Source organism: Caretta caretta, chromosome 1 (assembly GCF_965140235.1).
Source record: "Caretta caretta isolate rCarCar2 chromosome 1, rCarCar1.hap1, whole genome shotgun sequence".
Lineage (NCBI taxonomy): Eukaryota > Metazoa > Chordata > Testudines > Cheloniidae > Caretta > Caretta caretta.
The window spans coordinates 260212113-260226841 of NC_134206.1; the positions used below are offsets into that span (position 1 = coordinate 260212113).

Genomic DNA, 14729 nt, shown 5'->3' on the forward strand with positions numbered 1-14729 from the left:
TACTCCCAAGCTGTGTAAGAGGAGCTGGGGGAGCGAGAGGCATTGCGCTCCCGATCCTCCCTGCCATAGGTTCTACCCCCTTCTAGGAGATGAACTGCCCTTGTTTGGAGGGGCAGAGGGCCCATGCAGTGTGTTCCTCTCATAATTGGAAGATGATGGGGAGGGGGATCAAGCAGATGGGGATGGAGTGCCTCACCCCTGTCTTTCCCCTCCAGCAGTTCTCATTCCATCTGAAAGCCCAAGAGCAGCATTGCTGAGCTCTGTGGGGTGTAGAGCAGGGTAGGGTTCTTTTTTACTATTTAAGAAGAGACCTTAAAGGAGGAAATGCAGTGCAGTAGGCAGATAGTGCACTGGACTGGAAGCCAGGAGACCTGGGCTCTGTTCCCAGCTCTGCCCCTGATGAGCATGTGGAAGTAATGCTTTCTATCATCTCCATTAGGCTAGCAGACACATTCTATCCTGGCGCACAATGATCTGACCTCAGCTGTTCACGCTTTTGTCACCTCTCAGCTAGGCTACAATAATGTGATGTATCTGGGCATGAAGACTTCAGCTCTCAGGAAACTCCAACTAGTATAGAACATTGCAGTGCATCACCTCAGCAACACGGGCAACTGTGAGCACATCACACCTGTCCCCTGCTCTCTACCCTGGCTTCTCAGAGAATATCAAGTTGAAGGTCTCAGAATTTATCTTCAAGATGTTCCACGGCCTGTGCCTAGGATATCTAAAAGACAATCTAAAGTTACAGAATGAAGACCATGGTTGACAACTTTGCTTCTCTGACACAATGGAATCTCTACCACAAGGGTAAAGTTTGTCTGTGCAAGAGACAGAGTTTTCTCGGGGGTCAGTTCAAGAATGGAATGAACTCTGAGGGCCATCACAAACCTCATCGCCTTCTGCTCAAAGGGCAAGGTGCATTCTTTGACCTTACCTTCTTGAATATAAACACATAGCTCTGTGTGTGTGTGTGTGTGTGCGTGCGCGCACCGGCAGCCCTCCTATCAGCTCTCCCCACTGCCTCCAGTGCCTCCCGACCACTGGCGGGCCCTGCGGATCAGCGTCTCCCCCTGCTACCCCCCAGTGCCTCCTGCCCACTGCGCACAGCTGTTTGGAGGCTAGGGGCGGGGGGAAGGAGCGAGGACGCAGCGTTCTTGGGGGAGAGAGCAGAACTGGGCGGGAAGAGGCGGGGTGGAGGTGGAGCGGCGGTGGAGCCTTGAGGGAAAGGGGTGGAGTGGGGGCAGGGCCTGGGGTGGAGCTGGGGGTCGAGAACCCCCGGCACTTTGAAAAGTCAGTGCCTGTGGTATGTTACTATTTAAAAAACCCTTCCAAAACATTCCACGGGACACACTTCTCCCCCTGGGGAAAGGATGAGAGAACAACCACCACATAACAAATGTTAGTAATGTGCTACTGGAAGGCGCTCAGATACTACAGTGATAAGCACAATATAAAAATCTTATGGAGAACAGAATAGACCTGCTGTGTGATTTTAGGCAAGTCACTTCACCTCTTTGTGGTGCTATTTCTGTAGTAGGAGGATATAAACATAGAGAGCCATGCTTTAAGCAGCAAATGGAGAATTCCCTAACCACGAAGTTCCCCCGCTTATTAAGATCCCTGCTTCTACACATCCTGGTCCCTCTGGTACCTGGTGAAGGACCAGGTACTCTATAAGATTAAAACCTAAATTATAAACCAATGTGTATACACACAGCAGTTCAAAATAAACTTCAGTTCCTTAAAACTATTTAAACTTCTATGTTCCCTTTTAAATAGTCTTGAACAGTATTCTAAAGATCAGGTCTTTAAGGGGGTTTTGATCAGTCTTCCAGATGTTTTCTCACTTCTGTTGAGTTTGTGCATGGCATTCCCTGTGGAGGGGGCTCACTTCCTGACAAAGTACCAGCAGGCATAGGCGCCGACTCTGTGGGTGCTCTGGGGCTGGGGAGCCAACTCCGTGGGTGCTCTGGGGCTGGAGCACCCATAGGGAAAAAATGGTGGGTGCTGAGCACCCATCGGTAGCCCCCCATCAGCTCTCCCTAGCTCCCAGCGCCTCCCGCCCACCGGTGTACCCTGTGGATGAGTGCGTCCCCCTCCCTCCCTGTGCTTCCCGCCCGCCTGCCAGCCGCAGTCAGCTGTTTCACAGCATTCAGGAGGTTCCCGGAGGGGAGGAGCATACTCAGGGGATGGGCGGAACTGGGTAGGCAGGGCAGGGGTGGAGCAGAGTCAGAAAGAGGTGGGGATGTGGGGAGGCCCTGGGGGAAGTAATGGAGTGGGGGGCGGGGCCTGGGGCAGAGCCAGGGGTCGAGCACCCCCAAGCACTTTGGAAAGTTGGCACCTGTGCCAGCAGGTCCCAGATCCTCTCTTCACTGGGTTTGGAGTTTTCACTAGTTAGGATGTGAGAGACTGAGGAGTTCAGAACAGTTCCAGATGTCTGAGAGCTTTTGAGCCAAACTTTGTTCCCTAGCTCAAAAGGTAGTGCTTTTGTTCGGTAGCGCTTTTGTTCTGTGCTGAACATTGATGTTTTGTTGCTGCTGAATTTTTATTTTGGCAACCTATTTTCAAAATTCGTGCAGGTTGGTCTACCTAGGTTTAAGTTGTATTTGTGCCACAGATAAAGGCATCCTTAGTCATCTTCCCGTGAGAAATTCTGCTGGAGATAGTCTAGATGCAAGTGGTGTTGATTGATATGCCAGGAATGCTTTATATGAGTCCACTGATTTTTGCAGAACATTTTGTAGTCTGCACTAACTGGCAGATTATCCAATGGGCCCATGGGGCATGTGCCCAGGGGCCCTGGGGAAACAGGGGCAGGGCTGCGGGGGAAGGGGCAGAATGGGATGGGGCCATGGGCAGGGCTGCAGGCAGAAGGCGTGAGGCAGGTCCATGGTTCAGTGCTGGGACCACTCCACTTGCTCTGGCCCTGGCCCCAGGAGAACTTAATCCGCCTCTGTCTGCACTGCTCCTTCCACCTCCCCCTGTTGGCTCTGGGGGTAATGTGGACTACTAGTCTCATGTTCAAAATCAAAGTCCTGTGAAATTCTGGGAATGTTTCAGAGGTAAATAGAGGGTCATTATCAGATATGAGGATTTCAGGAACTCCATGACTTACATATATTGATTTTAGTTTCTGTATGACCTTTGCCGATGAAGTCTGCGTACCTATAGCCAAGTCAAATATATCTGGAGAAGTAATCAACTACAATAATGTATATGTGTCCTTTCCAGAAAAACATCTATGGCTACCCACCTCCAAGGTCTGTCAGGTAGCTTTGTAAAAAGTAATGGTTCTGGCAATTGTTTTTTTTTTTTTCTTCCTCTTGTTACATATATTGCAGTCCTCTACTAAGGTCCCAAGGAATTTGCCTACTCAGACTGGGCCACCATACAGGTTGCTATGCTTGTGCCCTGCACTTGATTATACCTTGGCATACCTTGTGGATTGTGGAGAGTATCTGTTTCTGAAGTACTGCAGGGATAAGAATGAACTGGCCTTTGAGAAACAGGCCCTTGGCCATGTGAAAGTCATTTCAGTCCTGTCAGTATGATAACAGATCTGTTGGAAGTTGACTGCTTTATCTCCACTCTCTTTGGCAACATTGAGTCATTTTCTGGCAAGTCTGATTCTTTAGTTGTTCATCTCTAATTTGCTGAAGTCAGCTGGCAGATGCTGCAATTGCTGCCAGAACACGGTCAATGTAGACTTTGACATCTTTCTCTGAAACCTCTTCTGTTGGTGGCTACTCAACTGGGACTCTAGATAGAGTGTCCGCTGCTATGAGTGCGTTCCCTAGTATGTATGTTGCAAGAAAATCACATTAGCCATAGTCAAAATCTTTGAATCCTAGGTGAAAGGTCATCCAATGGTTTTGAACCAATAGTGCTACTAAGGGCTTGTGGTCTGTTTCTGTGTTAAAATTCAGGCAAAACAGATATGCACTGAGCTGTTCACAGGCCCACATGACTGCTATAGCTTCCCTTTCCATTTGGGCCTACAGTTGCTTGGTCTCTGTGAGGCTTCTTGAAATGAGGCAGCCCCAGTAGCCTAATGGATAAGGCATTGCCCTCTTAAAACAGGGATTAGGGGTTCAAGCCCCATCTGGGGTGAAGAGAAGTTATTTTTGGGAGGCGGGATAGCTCAGTAGTTTGAGCATTGGCCTGCTAAATCCAGGGTTGTGAGTTCAATCCTTAAGGGGGCCATTTAGAGATCTGGGGAAAAAATTGGGGATTGGTCCTGCTTTGAGCAGGGGGTTGGACTAGATGACCTCCTGAGGGCCCTTCTAACCCTGATATTCTATGATTGTATGAAGGCAACCAGTCTGTGGTCACCTTTTGTCTGCTTTTATGTCAGCACTGTTTCTAACCGCTATGAACATATACTGCTGCTACAATTGTTGGGTAGTTTACCGAATATTGTGCCAAAACAGGTGGAGATGCCTATAGTTCTTTTATTTTACTACATGCATTTTGTTGCGGCTTCCCCAAATCCAGATATTTTGACCATTAAGGAGATCTTTTAAGGGTTTTTTTAGATGAGCTAAATCTGGTAAGAATTTCCAAAAATGACTAATCATGCCCAGGAATCTTCTTATAGCAAAAACGTCTGTAGGTTCAGGTAAGGCGAGTAATGCCATCAGTTTGTTTGAATTCAGCTGAATTCCATTTGCTAATGATGTGTTATATCTGCTTCTTTCCATGTTCACATTTCTCATTTCAGAGTGAGGCCAGCTTGTTGGAAGCATCTCAAAACTGCATGTAGTTGCTCATCATGTTCATTTTTATCTCTGCCGTATACTAACCCATCATCTGCATGGCAAAGGGTGCCAGGCAAACCTGAAATGATCTGAAAGAGTTTCTTTTGGAAATGTTCTAGTGCTGAAGATGTGGTGCTGAAGATATGGCAAAAGGAAGATGACCAAAACGGTACCTTTCAAATGGGGTGATGAATGTATTAATTCTTAGCAAGGGGGATTTGCCAGAAGCCTGCTGTAGCATCTAACTTTGAGAAGACTTTAGCTTCTGATAACTGAGTTAATTTCTGGTTAACTGAAGGAAGCAAGTATCTCTCTCTGCACATGCTTTTATTAATTTGTGTGAGTTCCACACAAATCTGGATTTTGTCATTGGGCTTTGGTACTACAATCATCCCTGGACTCCAGTCAGTGGGTTCTTCTATCTGGGAAATAAACCCTCTATGTTCCAGTCTCTTTCATTCTTCTTTAACTTTCCCTAACAAGAGTTTAGGGATGTGACCTGGAGCTTTGAGAGCAAAGGGAGTTGCTGCTGGTGTCAATTTTATTCTGTACCCCCCTGACAGCTTTCCTAGCCTTGTGAAGATTTGTGGATACATCTCCTGTATAGTTTGCTTTCTGCCATTAATGCATTCCAGTTTCTCTACTAGCTGTATTCCTTATATTGCTGGCAATCCTAGTAGGGGAATTGTCAGTCCATGTATTACATATATTTGTTGAAGAAATTTCTGTCCTTTCTCCAGTTTCCCAAGGAACTGGCCACAGACATCCAATGGAAATGGCCCACCTTCATTATCGCTTCAAAAGGTTTTCTGTCTCCCCACCCCACTCTCCTGCTGGTAATAGCTCATCTTAAGTGATCACTCTCCTTACAATGTGTATGATAAACACCCATTTTTTCATGGTCTGTGTGTATATAAATCTCCTCCCTGTATTTTCCACTTTATGCATCCAATGAAGTGAGCTGTAGCTCACGAAAGCTTATGCTCAAATAAATTGGTTAGTCTCCAAGGTGCCAGAAGTACTCCTTTTCTTTTTGCGAATACAGACTAACACGGCTGCTACTCTGAAATGCAGTGTTACTAGCCCCATGGAGATTCTTATTTTGTCTTTGCAGATCTCCATCCCTGGATCAGTTATAATCTTCTTTTGGAATTGCAGTGATTGCTGCCCCAGTATCAATTTTAAATATAAGGTTTCAGCTGTTTAGATTCATGCTTGCATAACAAAGTTTGTATGTTCTGTTGAGGATATAGTCCCTAGAAATATGAACTCATTGTCAACTGATGATAACGCTCCCTCTTGGATTGTTCCACTGCTCTTGGTGAGGTGCATGCTATTGTAAAATGTCTCATTTTGTGGTATCTCCTACATTCTGCCTCTTTACACTGTTGTCATCTGTGGCTTGGTGTTTTGCCACATCTTCCACAGCTTTTCCAATCTTCCCTCCTATGAAGGTTTTTTGGTTTCCCACTCTCTAATTGTGCACTGTTCTTATGTTTTAATTTGGTTCGACTGCTGCTTTCACATTTGTGCCTTTTCTCTTATTGGGTTAATGTTGTCTGATGCAGTCTCCCCTGTGCTGTTAGCATGTAAGTCACTTTGCTGTTGCTTTATGGTTTCTTATATTCTCATTTTTGCTGTATGTAAGCGGGGGAATGGTCCTGTTATTGTGGGGAACTTTCCTGGCTTATAAATAACCCCTGTGAAATGGGCTAGTGAAAGGATCTGAGTCCTTGCACCCACTTCGTTTACCCAGAGGCCTGCCTGACCTCGAGGGCTCCTCTTCCACTTTCCTGTGTGGCAGAGTCCTTGTAACCGCAAGGCTGAGGGGCTCGACCCCCAACCTTGTCATGGTCACTTAGGAGAGGGGCTGGGGTGTCCCCACGCTGGGGCAAAGTTCCCTCTAATTTTTCCCACCCATGTGTGGAATGAATTTTATTATGTGTGCCAATATGGATGTGTGGTGGGGCTGGGTATGAGTGGCTCAAGGCTGGGGCAGAGGGTTGGGGTCATAGGTGCTGGAACTAGGGGCGTGGGGGGCATAGGCGCTGACTCTGTGGGTGCTTCGGGGCTGGAGCACCCACGGGGAAAAATTGGTGGGTGCTCTGCACCCACAGGCAGCCAAGCTCCCTGCCCTGCCCCACCTCACCTCTGCCTCCTCCCCTGAGTGTGCTGGGTCCCCGCTCCTCTGCCTACCTCCCAGCGCTTGCCACCACCAAACAGCTGTAGCAAGCTCTGGGAGAAGTGGCTGCACTTCTTTGATGCTGTATGTATGTAAGTTTTTAGAGGACTTTGGTATCAATTCTGCTACATAAATTGAAATGTTAGAGAAAAGGACGCCTATGTGAGGAGCAGACTAATATACAGCGTGGGGTAATTTGCAGGTACATTTGAACTCCTCAAAAACGTGAGGGAGGGAAGTTTTATTTAATTATCTGCTTTAAATATGTTGCATTTGATCTATTTCATTTGAACTTGCAAATAGTTTTTATATTTACTACAGCTACACACTCGTTCAAAAACTACACAAACAGCATAGCGTAGAGGTTGTATTCTTTTTGCTGAGTTTTAAGTAGACACTGTTAGGTTAGAAGTCATTTTAAAAAATTTCTTAACCTCCATCTAACAACTTAGATTATTAAAATTAGAACAAAAGTTCTTTCACCACCAATATTTGATTATTTTCTGAACTGCATGGTGAAATAAGACTTTACAATTTCACATTTATTTTGAGTCTGTTTCATTTTCTCATGCACTTGCACAAACTTCAATAGTTTTGGGGTTCAGATTCTACAGAGAATGTTTTAAAGGGCAGCAGTAACTTAAATTTGGCATAAAGCTTAAGTTTGAGGTACACAAGCTTTCAGAAAGCAAAAGATGAACAAATTGGAAACATTTCTCTGAACTGCAACAAATCCATCAGATTTTTAAAAGCTTCCTTTGTAGTGGACATTGTAGCACTATGATCCTGAGAATGACAATAATAAAATTGACATAGTTCAGTGTGAGATAGAAGCAGAAAAACAAGGAGCATGTGAATAGCAAGAACCAAATTGAATTTTTAAAATGTCAATGTTTAGTAATCTAAGCCATTAAACATAAAAGATTTACAGGTTGATTTTTAGTAGATGATATTCCTTGAATTTTGAACGCGCACTGTTTTCATTGACGTTTAAGAAATATTTTGTGAACATTTTTAATACTAAGTTTTCAAACTTTTATTTTAAGCAACCTGCATTTGGGGCCTGACCAACCTGGCAGTGTCGCTATAAATTAGGGTAATCCAATAGAAATGGTCACATTTGACCCCATTAGTATCATTTATTTATCCCCAATCACAAAACCCCCAAATTAATAGTTGCCTAAAATTGTAAGTTTCATGAATGTCACTTATTATATCACTGGTATTACAGGTATTGAAATGGCACTTGTATCTCACCTGGAATGACTGCAAATTAATTCTTGGCACCAGATGACACCAGCAGCGAAGTTCCAGTTTGATTCCAAGACAGCACAAAATGTGTAAGTTGGCTGTTTTCTGTGTGATGATTATGATGGTGAAGAGCCTGATCCTACAACCCTTGCTCAGACAAGTAGCCTTTATTTACATGAGTAGTTCCACCGCTTTCAGTTAGACCAGTGGTTTTCAACCTGTGGTCCGCGGATCCCTGGGGGGCCACAGACTATGTTAGATCCCAGAGTAATCATTCCATTTTTCTGATCTATCAAAAATATGTGAATACTCCCACCTACAGGTCAAAACCCGGAAGTGTTACTGTAGAAGCCAATAATTTAGCGCCCTTTCTCACGCTGCATCAAATGCCATGCCAAGCACCTGCAACGTTTATAATTGAATTCTGTTCAGTTAGTTTTCAGTCTAAGACTTCTATGGTAGTGGTCCACAGACAACCGGTTAAATTTCTAAAAGGGTCTGCACCTCTGTTTGAAACTTTTTAGGGGTCCGCAAATGAAAAAAGGTTGAAAACCACTGGCTATTTCCAAAGGAAAGGATTGCTGATAGGGTTCATAATCATTATTTAAGACATCTAATAGATGTAATTTGTGGTACATCTTTTTGAACTCTAGAGATAAACCATCTAAATAATTTTTTTTGTCAAAACATGTTCACTCGATTTTATCTTATACGTCAGAGAAAATAATTTACATTAGGTTTACATTTATTGTCACTGGAGTTGCTAATCACTGGAGTGTAGTAATGTTTTGAAGTGGGATTCCACTTTTTCTACCTCTGGTCATCTATCCAGAGGAAAATTAAAGAGGAAGGGGAAGGAAAATAATGGTTTTTACAACTTGAATACCAGGTAAAGGCTAGTAAGATTCATTTAATATTGACTAGGGATAATTAAGACAGATAACCAAGGTGTTCAGATCCTGCAGTCTATTTTGGAAGTGCTTGAAAAGCAATTTTATGATAAAATACTGTTTCATAGCATATCTAGGACAGGTAGATTTTAGATCTTTTTTGAAAATATGCCTGTTATGACTTTAAGTGCTGTTACATAATAGCACATGATTTAAAGTGCTGTTACACTAAAATACACGGTGGTGTAGGGTCCCAATATGCAAGTGGTTTTAAACTATTAAATACAAGAACAATTCAAAGCAAATATTATCATAGAAACACAGAAATGTAGGGCTGGAGGGCAACCTTGAGACGTCATCAAGTCCAGCCTCCTGCTCTGTGGCAGCACCAAGTAAACCTAGACCATCCCTGCTAGATGTTTGTCCAACCTATTTTTAAAAACATCTAATGATGGAGATTCCACAGCCTCCCTTGGAAGCCTGTTCCAGAGATTAACTGCCCTTGTAGTTGGAAAGTTTTTCCTAATATCTAACCTAAATCTTCCTTGCTGCAGATTAAATCTATTACTTCTTGTCCTACCTTCAGTGGACATGGAGAACAATTAATCACAGTCTTCTTTATGAGATCCCTTAACATATTTGAGGACTGTTATAAGTACCGCTGCCGCTTGTGCCCAGTTTTTGTAACCCTTCCTTGTCGGTCAGGTTTTCTAAATTTTTATAATTTTTGGTGCTCTCTTCTGGACTCTCCAATTTATCTAGATCTTTATGGCAGTGAGGCTCCCTGAACAGGATACATTACTGCAATTGAGGCCTCACCAGTGCTAAGTAGGGCGGAACAAATACCTCCTGTGTTTGTGTACAACACATTGTTGGCTCATATGCAATTTGTGATTCATTATAACCCCCAAATCCTTTTTAGCAGTACTACCAGCTAGCCAGTTATTCCCCATGTTGTAGTTGTGTATGTGATTTTTTCTTCCTAGATGTAGTACTTTGTACTTGTCTTTATTCAGTTTCATCTTGTTGAATTTAGACCAATTCTTCAATTTGTCAAGATTGTTTTGAATTCTAATCCTGTCCTCCAAAGTGCTCTTGTAACCCCTCCCTGCTCGGTGTCATCCACAAATTTTGTAAACATACTCTTCACTTCAATATCCAAGTCATTAATGGAAATATTGAACAGTACTGGACCTGGGACTGATCCCGCGGAACCCAACTAGATACACCCTCTCAATTTGACAACAAACCATTGATAACTACTGTTTGAGTATGGTCTATCCACCAGTTGTGCACCCACCTTATAGTGATTTAATGTAGACCACATTTCCCTCATGAGAATGTGGGACTGTGTAAAAAGCCTTACTAAATATCAAGATATTTTACATCTACTGCTTCCCCCCATCCACTAGGCCAGTAACCCTGTCAAAGAAGGAAATCATGCTGATCTGGCATGATTTGTTTTTGAAAAGTCCATGCTGGCTATTCCTTATAACCTTATTAATCTCTAAGTGCTTACAAACTGATTGTTTAATAATTTGTTGCAGTTATGCAGTATCTTTCCAGGTATTGAAGTTAGGCTTACTGGTCTATAATGCCCCAGGTCCTTCTTGTTCCCCTTTTGAAAGATAGGTACTATGTTTGCCCTTCTCCAATCTGCTGAGACCTTATCTATCCTCGAGGAGTTCTGGAAGATAATCACTAACAGTTGCAATATTGCTTCAGCTGGCTCCTTAAGTACTCTGCCAGCTTGAATACATCTAACCTATCTAAATAGTCTTTAACCTGTTGTTTTCCTATTTTGGCTTACTTTCCTTCCCCCTTATTGTTAGTATTAATTGTGTTGAGTATCTGGTCACCTTTTTAGTTAAGACTGAAGGAAAATAGGCATTAAACACCTCAGCTTTCTTGATATCATCAGTTATTAGCTCTCCTTCCTCACTAAGTAGAGGACCTAGACTTTCCTTCATCTTTCTCTTGCTCCTAATAAATTTAAGGAACCTTTTCTTAATGCCTTTTATGTCCCTTGCTAAGTGTAAATCATTTTATGCCTTAGCCTTTCTGAATTTTTCCTACATGCTTGTGCTGTTCTTTTGTACTCCTTATTAGCAATTTGTCCATGTTTCCACTTTTTGTAGGATTCCTTTTTGATTTTCAGGTCATTAAAGAGCTCCTGATGGAGTCATATTGATCTCTTACTGTTCTTCCTATCTTTCCTGTCCCTGGGGATAGTTTGCAGTTGTGCCTTTAATATGATCTCCTTGAGAAACGGCCAGCTCTCCTGAACTCCTTTATCCCTTAGATTTTTTTCCCATGACACATTACCTACCAGTTCTCTGAATCTGTTAAAGTCTGCTTTTTTGAAGTCCATTGTCCTTATTCTGCTGCTCTCACTCTTTCCTTTCCTCAGAATCATTATCTCATTCAAATTTGTAAACCCAAATCCAGAATCTCTTAGTCAAAATCCCAGCTAACTGCTTGAGAGTTTTGCCTGAGTAAGATAAGAATAAGCACTACAGGCAGGATTTAGCTCATAGTGATTATCATTTTAAGCCCTGGTCTATACTAGGACTTTAGGTCGAATTTAGCAGCATTAAATCGATGTAAACCTGCACCCGTCCACACGATGAAGCCCTTTATTTCGACTTAAAGGGCTCTTAAAATCGATTTCCTTACTCCACCCCTGACAAGTGGATTAGCGCTTAAATCGGCCTTGCCGGCTCGAATTTGGGGTACTGTGGACACAATTCGACGGTATTGGCCTCCGGGAGCTATCCCAGAGTGCTCCATTGTGACCGCTCTGGACAGCACTCTCAACTCAGATGCACTGGCGACGTAGACAGGAAAAGAACCACGAACTTTTGAATCTCATTTCCTGTTTGGCCAGCATGGCAAGCTGCAGGTGACCATGCAGAGCTCATCAGCAGAGGTGACCATGATGGAGTCCCAGAATTGCAAAAGAGCTCCAGCATGGACCGAACAGGAGGTACGGGATCTGATCGCTGTTTGGGGAGAGGAATCCGTGTTATCAGAACTCCATTCCAGTTTTCGAAATGCCAAAACCTTTGTCAAAATCTCCCAGGGCATGAAGGACAGAGGCCATAACAGGGACCTGAAGCAGTGCCACGTGAAACTGAAGGAGCTGAGGCAAGCCTACCAGAAAACCAGAGAGGCGAACGGCCGCTCCGGGTCAGAGCCCCAAACATGCCACTTCTATGATGAGCTGCATGCCATTTTAGGGGGTTCAGCCACCACTACCCCAGCTGTGTTGTTTGACTCCTTCAATGGAGATGGAGGCAATACGGAAGCAGGTTTTGGGGACAAAGAAGATGATGATGATGATGAGATTGTAGATAGCTCACAGCAAGCAAGCAGAGAAACCGGTTTTCCCAACAGCCAGGAACTGTTTCTCACCCTGGACCTGGAGCCAGTACCCCCCGAACCCACCCAAGGCTGCCTCCTGGACCCAGCAGGCGGAGAAGGGACCTCTGGTGAGTGTACCTTTTAAAATACTATACATGGTTTAAAAGCAAGCATGTGAAAGGATTACTTTGCCCTGGCATTCGCGGTTCTCCTGGATGTACTCCCAAAGCCTTTGCAAAAGGTTTCTGGGGAGGGCAGCCTTATTGCATCCTTCATGGTAGGACACTTTACCACTCCAGGCCAGTAACACGTACTCGGGAATCATTGTAGAACAAAGCATTGCAGTGTATGTTTGCTGGCATTCAAACAACATCCGTTTTTTATCTCTCTGTGTTATCCTCTGGAGAGTGAGATATAATTCATGGTCACCTGGTTGAAATAGAGTGCTTTTCTTCAGGGGACACTCAGAGGAGCCCATTCCTGCTGGGCTGTTTGCCTGTGGCTAAACAGAAATGTTCCCCGCTGTTAGCCACGGGGAGGGGGGAGGGTTGAGGGTTGAGGGGGTAGCCACACGGTGGGGGGAGGCAAAATGCGACCTTGTAACGAAAGCACATGTGCTATGTATGTAATGTTAACAGCAAGGTTTACCCTGAAAGAGTGTAGCCACTGTTTTATAAAATGTGTCTTTTTAAATACCGCTGTCCCTTTTTTTTTCTCCACCAGCTGCATGTGTTTCAATGATCACAGGATCTTCTCCTTCCCAGAGGCTAGTGAACCTTAGAAAGAAAAAAAAACGCACTCGTGATGAAATGTTCTCCGAGCTCATGCTGTCCTCCCACACTGACAGAGCACAGACGAATGCGTGGAGGCAAATAATGTCAGAGTGCAGGAAAGCACAAAATGACCGGGAGGAGAGGTGGCGGGCTGAAGAGAGTAAGTGGCAGGCTGAAGAGAGTAAGTGGCAGGCTGAAGAGAGGGCTGAAGCTCAAATGTGGCGGCAGTGTGATGAGAGGAGGCAGGATTCAATGCTGAGGCTGCTGGAGGACCAAACCAGTATGCTCCAGTGTATGGTTGAGCTGCAGCAAAGGCAGCTGGAGCACAGACTGCCACTGCAGCCCCTCTGTAACCAACCACCCTCCTCCCCAAGTTCCATAGCCTCCACACCCAGACGCCCAAGAACGCAGTGGGGGGGCCTCCGGCCAACCAGCCACTCCACCACAGAGGATTGCCCAAAAAAGAGAAGGCTGTCATTCAATAAATTTTAAAGTTGTAAACTTCTAAAGTGCTGTGCTTAAAGTGCTGTGTGGCATTTTCCTTCCCTCCTCCACCACCCCTCCTGGGCTACCTTGGTAGTCATCCCCCTATTTGTGTGATGAATGAATAAAGAATGCATGAATGTGAAGCAACAATGACTTTATTGCCTCTGCAAGTGGTGATTGAAGGGAGGAGGGGAAGGTGGTTAGCTTACAGGGAAGTAGAGTGAACCAAGGGGCGGGGGGTTTCATCAAGGAGAAACAAACAGAACTTTCACACCGTAGCCTGGCCAGTCATGAAACTGGTTTTCAAAGCTTCTTTGATGCGTACCGCGCCCTCCTGTGCTCTTCTAACCGCCCTGGTATCTGGCTGCGCGTAACCAGCAGCCAGGCGATTTGCCTCAACCTCCCACCCCGCCATAAACGTCTCCCCCTTACTCTCACAGATATTGTGGAGCACACAGCAAGCAGTAATAACAGTGGGAATATTGGTTTCGCTGAGGTCTAAGCGAGTCAGTAAACTGCGCCAGTGCGCCTATAAACGTCCAAATGCACATTCTACCACCATTCTGCACTTGCTCAGCCTGTAGTTGAACAGCTCCTGACTACTGTCCAGGCTGCCTGTGTACGGCTTCATGAGCCATGGGATTAAGGGGTAGGCTGGGTCCCCAAGGATACATATAGGCATTTCAACATCCCCAACAGTTATTTTCTGGTCTGGGAATAAAGACCCTTCCTGCAGCTTTTGAAACAGACCAGAGTTCCTGAAGATGCGAGCGTCATGTACCTTTCCCGGCCATCCCACGTTGATGTTGGTGAAACGTCCCTTGTGATCCACCAGAGCTTGCAGCACTATCGAAAAGTACCCCTTGTGGTTTATGTACTCGCCGGCTTGGTGCTCCGGTGCCAAGATAGGGATATGGGTTCCGTCTATGGCCCCACCACAGTTAGGGGTACTTTTAGGGGTACCCATTGCAGCAAAGCCATCCTCTATGACCTGCACATTTCCCAGGGTCACTACCCTTGATAT

At 44.7% G+C, this 14729-nt stretch overlaps 1 protein-coding gene across 2 annotated transcripts; it reads left to right on the forward strand.

The window, feature by feature from the left end:
* Positions 1 to 435: 435 nt before the first annotated feature.
* On the forward strand, positions 436 to 13892 carry LOC125630523 (uncharacterized). Of its 2 annotated transcripts, none has more exons than XM_048836603.2 (4): positions 436 to 918; positions 8174 to 8282; positions 11971 to 12574; positions 13170 to 13892. In XM_048836603.2, exons 3-4 carry the CDS (start codon positions 11992 to 11994, stop codon positions 13709 to 13711), a joined length of 1125 nt encoding a protein of 374 aa, XP_048692560.2. In that variant the 5' UTR covers positions 436 to 918; positions 8174 to 8282; positions 11971 to 11991; the 3' UTR covers positions 13712 to 13892. The 2 variants fall into 2 exon arrangements, with proteins under 2 accessions (XP_048692560.2, XP_074980739.1); XM_075124638.1 differs by having other exon boundaries at positions 12166 to 12574.
* Positions 13893 to 14729: the final 837 nt, after the last annotated feature.

Bases quoted from the DNA above. Each gene is read 5' to 3' on its own strand.
- LOC125630523 (XM_048836603.2), top strand. From the start codon at position 11,992: ATGCAGAGCTCATCAGCAGAGGTGACCATGATGGAGTCCCAGAATTGC. The intron at 12,575-13,169 runs GTGAGTGTACCT...TTTCTCCACCAG, and splicing joins AGGCGGAGAAGGGACCTCTG to CTGCATGTGTTTCAATGATC.